The 9,237-nt window shown below is 43.8% G+C and overlaps 1 protein-coding gene across 5 annotated transcripts in view; it reads left to right on the top strand.

Annotated features, from left to right (window-relative positions):
- The first annotated feature begins 214 nt into the window (after positions 1-214).
- Positions 215-9,237, top strand: part of LOC139381457 (family with sequence similarity 135 member A) — a 50,544-nt gene continuing 41,521 nt past the window's right edge. For all 5 annotated transcript variants that reach the window (XM_071125004.1, XM_071125003.1, XM_071125001.1 and 2 more), the window contains exons 1-2: positions 215-401; positions 3,957-4,086. In XM_071125004.1, the coding sequence (XP_070981105.1) occupies positions 4,010-4,086 (77 nt within the window). In that variant the 5' untranslated portion in view covers positions 215-401; positions 3,957-4,009. The remainder of the gene's footprint in view (positions 402-3,956; positions 4,087-9,237) is intronic.

Raw genomic sequence — 9,237 nt, 5'->3', positions numbered from 1 at the left:
TGATTGGCAACCATGAGCCCTAGCAACCAATCTTTTTGGCTATGGCTAGAGGTGTGAAGGGCAAGTTTATGATTTGACCTCGGTTATTTGAGTTCTCAGTTGTCTTGAAAGCACCAAAATAGTCACCGGCAAGGACGTCAGAGGACCACTTGACAGGATCTGCGCAGCAACTGCGCAGTTTCTATGTTCGACAACGTGCGTGGTCGCTTCCACTGTTTTCCTTTTTTCCAGCGGATCGTCGCTAGCCTTGTCAGGCTGCGGAGGCTGTGTGCAAGATCAAGGGACTGGATTGACTACCCATGTCGTTGTCCCGTTTGGTTTTGAAGTCGGCTTAATGCTGTTTTGTTATAGTATTTCGTATTTTAACTATCAGGAGAAGTGATCTGTCGACACAGAATCTGGTGAGTACTGAGTAGATCAACGCGGCAACGAGCTAGCTAGCTAGCTACTAGATAACGGCAACGTCAGATCCGATGTGTGAAAATAAAGCCATTGGCTGCTGCTTTAGTACTTGAAAGATTAGCTAGTTAACTTTAAACTCGTAGCTAGCTATCGTGCTGGCTAGCTAAGTAAGGACGGCTAGCTAGTTACTGCAAAACTAGCAATGTAACGTTAGCTAACAGTAGCTAGCTAACGTTATGTGGTGAGACTGACAGCTGATTTAACTAACGTTAACTACTGTAGCCAACACATTATCTATATAACTACTGTGCGTTGTTGACTCAACTATTTGTCTGTTTCTTCTGAAGAAACCCCAGCTAGTTAGTTAGTTGACAGAATTCCCAGTTAACTAGTTATCTTGCTATGACGTTTTGATGGTAGAAGCTGGCTAGGTAACTAACTACACTTGCGAGACAGATGATGTGTGGTGATTCATTCTGTCCTTGTTTGCAGTAGGGGATGGTCACAGAATATTTCAACATCTGAGAATGATCCTGTGAAACTTTTGAGGAAATAGTAGGCCTATGTAAGTTGCTCAATCAACAGGACCTATATAGACGAAGTGTTTTCTGCATGTGTTACATAGCTAACTAACTACTGAACCAGAACCCTTAATTAGTATGTTCCTAGACCCTGGGATATAAATGTTACTCTCCCCTGAACTGTCATACGTTCCATCAGTCAAGGTAACTAGTTAACGTTAGCTAACTAGCTATACCATGTTGTTATATCTCTTCTCAGACATGACTTGGGCTATTTTTTCTCAGTAAGTTGTCAAAATGTTATTGCTGTTCAGTTGCGTAACTAGCTAGCTTGCAAGCTACCTACACAATGTTGAAATATACTCATAGACTCACTGTCAAGAGTGTGACTAGGTTGGAAAAAGAGGCAGGTAGACTACATGTATGATTGTTAAAGACACTCCGAGAGCATTCACAGACACAGGTAGCAAAGTTGTTTTGCTTGGCAAAGATCAATAAACTGAAACTGTCATGAATGGAGCTTACTGTTTCTCTACAATCATTTAACTTCCAGGAGTAGCACTGGCTTCAAAAGACCAGGGAGTGGAGTGTGAATTCCATAGATTATTATAAGGTGCATTATTAATCAGAAAGCACACATAGCTGCACTCAGGAAGGAAACGGGTTGGCACCACACTACACAGTGGATTAGAAAAGCACATGCATACTAGCTAACTGTACTATACTGTAACCTAAATGTGTTCTAGTCTGCATCATGCTGAGTTATGAGGGAAGAACAATAAGGGTGACTCTCCGGTTTATCTTAAGTAGGCTACATTCCCGTGTTTCCTCATCAGTACAATCGGTAATGTTGTCTTAGATCTAGACTGTATTGTTTTGCATCATTCTGTCAGTTCAGTTGTGAATTGTGATTGTGTTGCTAAATCTCAGTCATTTGACTATTTGTTTGTTCAGTTAGTAAATGGGTAGCTGGCCATGCAAACAGTAGCCTAAACCAGCATGCACACTCTGCTATGCAAAGCAAATACCCTGCTGGACAGGTAGACCCTACTGGTAGACATAACTTAGTGGATCTAGGCTTTGTAACTGTACTCGGAGCAGCTCACCACCACAACGTTTTCAAACTATTACCAACTTAAAGGAACCCGTTTGATCACTCAAACGGAAACGTTGCACTCAGTTGAGAAATATGACACTTGTTCTAATTAAAGTTGGCTTGGCACCACTATCTCTGGCCCTGTTTCAGATAGCCATGCCATCTCCGTTTGAATGCACTTTGCTTTGTAAAGCGTGCAGATGCAGGTACTGGTGTTGTCCCCTATAAGAGAAATGTGCAACAGGTTTTAACATGCCCTGCTCCCAGCACCTCCACTTTATGACATGGCTTTGGAAACTATGGAAACCCAGAGACGGTGTTCTCATGCAACACAGTGTTCTCATTTTCTTGCAGCCTGTCTATGGATGATGCTACTGTTAGTTAGACAGTGATATTCTTGTCTATCCTATAATTTATGTGCCTATATTAATAAGTAAAGCATTGCCTAGAGGAGGAGTGCTGATCAGGTCCTCCCTGTCCATTCATTATAATCTAAAATGCGTAACTGTTCCCAGATCATCACTCCTACTCTGAGGAGAAGCTTTATGAATACGGTGTTGATATGATTAAAGTAAATTCCCTGCGTTTTCACTCAATAATTTACAGCATTCCTTGCTGTAAGATGGAGAGCTTGTTATGTATGGTGGCTTGCTTTGGTTGTTTATGAATACATAAGAGTCTCTCTGGTTATCTGCCTGAGAAAACCATGCCAGTCTTGTTGTTTGTCTCCCTCCTTCATCTCTGAGTGAAAGAGTGGGGGCAGGGGGATAGAGAGAGAGGAAAACGAGAGAAGGGAAGAGAGAAACTGACAGAGAGGGCCAGAGAGAGCGGTCGAGGCGGAGAGAGAGAGTCAGAGATCAGAGAGACAGAACATGACAGACTTGGTGGGAGAAAGAGAGTGTTAGGGAGAGATCTAAACAGTCTGTATTCAAGGCTTCCTTGGCATTAGATATCATAACAACCCTGCTAGCTGTACCCTCTCTGCCCTACTTGGCCTCTTTCCTGTGTGTTTTCTAAACAACCCAGCCCAGGTCTCTTTAGTTCAGTCAATCTAAGCCATCTATCTTCAATCTAAGCCATCTATCTCCTTCAAATCTGCAGCCGGCCATATTGTCTTCCCCCTCCAACTCGTCTGCTTTCATTGCCAGGAACATGGCACCATTAGCTCTACAAGACTGTCATTTATTCATTCCTCACATGAGTCATTTATAGGGCTTCTGGGTGATTTTGCTATGCCAATTTCTCTCAGCTCCATTGCGCCGAATCTGCCCTCTGGGTCTTCGTCCCACCTGTGTGTTTCAGACTAGGTTCAATTCTCCTCTGCCCCTAAGACTTGGCTTGACTAAGTTGAATTAATTTAAGACCTGTTGGAGACCTGTAGGAGGCCTGTAGACACGTACTTAGTGTATTTCTAGTATTGTCCAGTAGTTGATATAGTATTTCAGGACTATTTTAGCGTGTGATTCATAGCTGTTCCTTCCCCCCCCATACTCTCGCTCTCCCCCATCCATCTCCCTCTCTCTCTGTCTCCCCCCACCTTCTCTCTCTGTTTGGCTGAGCTGCCAGCCAATTAGGAAAGACATGTTATTTACATCTGAAGCAGAGAACCCAGCAGGCAGCAGCCCTCATGGGTCTGTTTGGATTGGGTGTTCGGTGCTTGTTATTGGAAACAGCTGAGCCAAGTGCGACTGTTTGTTTGCTGTTGACTAGGTGTGTGTGTGTGTGCCTGCGTGATTTGTACTTTCGCTGTGTGTGTGTAGGTGACTGCCTGACCGCCTGAGGGTGTGTGTGATGAGAACACATGCTCCACTGTAATTCTCTACTAGTGTGAAGAGAGAAAGGCCTCAAGGTTGTTCCTGTATTTGTGTCCAGTGTGATGATAACTCCTCTTCACATCAGTTCAGGTAACTCACATGGATGCTCTCCTCCTTCCACAGGGGTCATAATGTCCCAGGTGATGTAAGCCTTCTGTCTGCCTCTGAAGCCAAACATGAGTGAGGTGCAGGCCACGGTGGAGTTCTCTGTTGAGCTCCACAAGTTCTACAATGTGGACCTGTTCCAAAGAGGGTGAGTGACTGTGTCTCTTCTTCACTGCTCTGCAGACTGACTGTCAGCCCTCTGTGGTGCTTCTTCTAGGCTGCCCTGCTTATCAAGCACACCAAGGCTTTCTGGGGAAATTCCACGGGCCTTGATTTTCAAGTTTCTGAATAAGTTTACATTTAGTGTTATACTGTTGTTATTGCTTGAAGCTACAGGGACTGAAACTTTCATCCTCACTTAGCCCCCAGTCCCTATTTTGTAAATGAAAGGAAGCTTGATTGTGACGTTTTGATGTCACACGCCCTGTTCTAATGAATATGATTAAGATATGGTGCAATGCCAGGTATCTTGTGGTGGGACACTTTTCCTCAGCCGAACGATAATGATGTTACCAGGAGGATTATTCAAATCCGTTTCAAGGCAAAGAGGTTGAATTGAGACACGTTAGTCAGTGATAATAACAAGCCCATGTCCTCCAAGTAGGCTGCTCTCTCTGCATCTGAACAAACTGATAGTGACATTCTTCCATCTCATAATTGTGTTGCAATGATGTCCATCTCTTCAGACACGCTATTGATCATTTATTCAAATGGCCGTTTCTATTGATTTGTGTGTGTAAAAGTCCTCATCCTCCACCTTCTAATGCAGTCTGAGTAGAAAGCCCCCGCCTGGGGTCGTTGAGTTGACTAGCAAGTAAACACTGGCTCACCTCAAGAGGCCTGACTGACTTTATTTAAAGGGACACTATTTGTAGACATTTTGAGCAGAGGGACTCTGTCATATCTATGTTAAGCGAGCCTACCGCACGCTTCCAGGCTACCACTGTCGCTATAGGCTATTAGTCCCGTTTGTAGATGCACTCGTTTGACTGCCAGTTCTTATTTTCATCCACCATCTGCATGCCGTGCGTCATGCTACCTTTTGAGAGGAATCGAGTCTAGATTTGTCACGATGGTTCCTGTACATGGTGTCAGAAACCTGTCACCCAAGTCATCAGGTCTGAGTAGTGAAACACATATCCATTATGTCTGATCTCTTGATTATGGTCTGGGTTGTGTTCAATAAGACACACAGCGGTAAACAAAATGAAAATGAGTGTTTCTTATTGGACAAGTTCAGGTAGTCCCTCCTTGTTTCAATCTCTTTCCTTCTATTTAATACCTAATGAACACAACCCTGATGGTGGAGCATGGTGTGATAATGGCCTTGGAACCCCATGGTAACTGGCATAAATGTAGTGCAGAGACCAAAAGTAGCAGTCTTCCTCAGCCAAGTAGAAAAACAGTCTTTTTCCGGGTCCAAGGATTTGTGTATATTAACACAGGACCTGACGACCATTGTCTTGACAAGGACAGGTCACATGACTTGCCATTGTTGTGGTGCTTCATTCAGTGTTAGAAGGCAGAGTTCCCTTCGCTTCCCTTATTGCTTCACAGTGGTAGTGTAGCTGTGCTGTGATAGCTAGGTGTTGATTTGTGTTAACAGTGGCTGTGGGTCAAACCTTTACAATGAGAGCCTTGGCCTTTCCAGCTTTCACAAAACTATTTGGGGTTTATGGCGTGACATTTTAAGCTGCAATGATAAACATTAATTTAGTGGTGATTTGGGCTCTTCTCCGCACATCATTCTACAATGAACTCATTAGAAAGCCTATCTAGCCTCATCTTGTACACATTGACGCCCTTTGTAATGTTTACAACCTTAAGGCCAAATGTGCTTCCTGCAGCAATGGTTGGCGTTAGCAAGACAAGACCACTGAGATACTGACATGCCTTCAGATCTTTAACTCCACACTGTACACTGATGTTCATCACGCAGATTGTCCTACTGTAACATTGACTCTTCACGGTCCCTGAGGCCTAAACTACTCTGGAAGCTGACATTCCAGTGTAGCGTGACACTCGGCTACACTAAGTGAACAATGTGTCTGTAGCCATCAGAACGCAGTCGGGCTGAGTGTCTGGTTGTAGTGGACTCAGCTGTGGAGCAGAGCAGGAAGCCGGCTGCGGCCTAGATATTCCCCCAACAGAGTTCCCATGACGTCGGCTTCAGAGAGGATGGAAAGCTCTCTTTTTGCTTCCTGCTTCACAGTGGCCTCTACCCACCGTTGTACTGCAGGGATTTTTCTTCCATTGTAATCATTGGGCAGGCAGCCTAAACTGTTCGCCTAGCTCCAAACTGTTTTTATATTATGAATTTTGGTGATGGAAAAACAATTAAATCGTAAACTTAAATGACTAAAAGCAGATATAAAATATGTAGAAAGAATAATGGACCTATATACATTGAGCGGACAAAACATTCTGATTACCTACTCTTTCCATGACACAGACTGACCAGGTGAAAGATATGATCCCTGGTTGATGTCACTAAATCCACTTCAGTCAGTGTAGATGGAGGGGAGGAGACGGGTTAAAGAAGGAATTTCAAGCCTTGAGACATGAATTGTGTATGTGTGCTGTTCAGAGGATGAATGAGCAAGACGACATATTGAAGTGCCTTTGAACTGGTTATGGTAGTAGGTGCCAGGCGCACCAGTTTGAGTGTCAGGAACTGCAACGCTGCTGGGTTTTCATGTTCAACAGTTTTCCTGTGTGTATCAAGAATGGTACACCACCCAAAGGACATCCAGCCAACTTGAGACAACTGTGGGAAGCATTGGAGTCAACATGGGCCAGCCTCCCTGTGGAACGCTTTTACTTTCTAAAACTAATTGAGGCTGTAATGAGGGCAAAAGGGGGTGTAACTAAATATTAGGAAGGTGTTCCTAATGTTCTGTACACTCAGTGTATATTTGAAATAATATCATCTTTAAGAACTAACCATCGCCAAAATAAAGCTTCACATTCAGGGAGAATAAAATAATCCAAAACAATGAATTTAGCAGTATTCATTTTGTTATTATGTTTGAGAAAAAGAACACAGCCTTAGCCATGGCAAAATGTGTAGAATAGAAGGAAACTAGCATTAAAACTGTCTTTTTCTCTCGGCTTCATGGCAGAATATGTAGAATCGCAGAAAATTTGCTTTAAAACGGCAAAATGTTGTATCTACAGAGCCAAGATGGGGGCCTTTAAAATGTTCTCTAAGATGTAGCCACACTGAGACGTGCTCATTGCCACGCCCTCTGCCACACCCCCTGCCACGCCCTCTGCCACACCCCCTGCCACGCCCAGCACCTAAGCCCCTTTTTGAGCCAGGAAAAAAAACTGTACAGTTTCCATAGCAATGTTCCCTCTCATTTTCAGGTCTGCTGAGTGCAAACTTGAAAGTTGTGAAAATTCTGTGCAACTTCCAGGGTGCGTTTACTGTCAACACTGAGGCTGTACCTGCTTTAAGTTACAGTTTCAGACAATGGTCAGATAGGCAACTGTGGCTATTTGATCATAATTTAGAGTGGCCTACCATCAAAAACAATGGAGAAAATGCCTCCCATAACATTTTAACATGGCTGTTCTATCATTCAACCTACAGTAGCAGCCAATGTGTGGTGTTTAATGTAGGTCTACGTTCCTTGAGACTTTTGACTTGACATTAACATGTTAATCCACTTGTCCTTCAGACAAGGAGGTGACTGAACATGTTGTTGTTGAATGCAAGAAACCACTTTACAAAATAAAATGCATTATTATACCCACACCATTATTACAGAGATTCAGACACATTATGCTACCCTCTGCCTATTGGCTACTTGTATTATAAGACAGGCTTGAATAATCTAACACTTCCCCTTTTAAGACAAAAAAAAGTGCTCTTTACCAGACTCACTTTTTTCAAAGATGTCTAGCTAGACATGTAGGAAGCAAGCACTCCCCTATTGTTGACTACTAATGATCTATAACTGGACTAATAACTCACTAACTAGTAATCACTCCCCTATTGTTGACTACTAATGATCCATAACTGGACTAATAACTCACTAACTAGTAATCACTCCCCTATTGTTGACTACTAATGATCTATAACTGGGCTAATAACTCACTAACTAGTAATCACTCCCCTATTGTTGACTACTAATGATCCATAACTGGACTAATAACTCACTAACAAAGGATATGAACAGAATGTGCACACGTGGCTGCATGCAGCTCTTGCTCTGATCTGAAAACATGCAGATCCCGGTGCAGAGTACACTGAGTCCTGCCTGCCAATACAATGAATTCCGATGCGTTCTGCCTACAACAAAACCTCTTGCAGGTAGTTATGCATACTAAGTCTTGCATAGTTCGTTTTGTTTCGATATGTTACATTGAAAGTGGCTAATATTGCATTGATTCGATCACAATTCCCACAGTAGAGCGAAGCGTTGATAGTTTTAATTAAAGGGGGAAACTCTAAAATTGAATGAAATTCAATCTCCTGCTTCTCTGCGGGGGCTGATGTTTCTTCTGTTTGGCAGTCCCAGTGAGCTACGCACGAGCGCAGCTTAGAGGGAACATTGATCCGTAGTGATTTTAACAGCACCTTATATGCAGAGTCCTTTGTCTGCTACGTAGGTGTGATAAAAGACTAGTCCATATCCTAGTGTATTTTGGTCTGTGTCCGGCTGTCTGCTTTCCTTCCATTGGAAACATATGGCGAGTCAGGAAACAAACATGGGATGTAGTTCAGACGGACACAACAGTGGAATAGGCTGTTCCTTTCTGGTGCTGCATCACAATGTAACAACACCACACACACACACACACACAGCTTTGAGTCAACCTAGTAGTCAGGTTATACCAGCCACGGCTCCGAATCAGCCTAGTGGTCAGGTTATACCAGCCACGGCTCTGAATCAGCCTAGTGGTCAGGTTATACTAGCCACGGCTTCAAGTCAGCCTAGTAGTCAGGTTATACCAGCCACGGCTTCAAGTCAGCCTAGTAGTCAGGTTATACCAGCCACGGCTCTGAATCAGCCTAGTGGTCAGGTTATACCAGCCACGGCTCTGAATCAGCCTAGTGGTCAGGTTATACCAGCCACGGCTCCGAATCAGCCTAGTGGTCAGGTTATACCAGCCACGGCTCCGAATCAGCCTAGTGGTCAGGTTATACCAGCCACGGCTCCGAATCAGCCTAGTGGTCAGGTTATACCAGCCACGGCTCCGAATCAGCCTAGTGGTCAGGTTATACCAGCCACGGCTCCGAATCAGCCTAGTGGTCAGGTTATACCAGCCACGGCTCCGAATCAGCCTAGTG

The sequence above is a fragment of the Oncorhynchus clarkii genome, chromosome 23, assembly GCF_045791955.1.
Source record: "Oncorhynchus clarkii lewisi isolate Uvic-CL-2024 chromosome 23, UVic_Ocla_1.0, whole genome shotgun sequence".
NCBI lineage: Eukaryota > Metazoa > Chordata > Actinopteri > Salmoniformes > Salmonidae > Oncorhynchus > Oncorhynchus clarkii.
The sequence above is the reverse complement of the archived record's forward strand: the minus strand, read 5'-3'. Positions and strand labels throughout refer to the sequence as shown.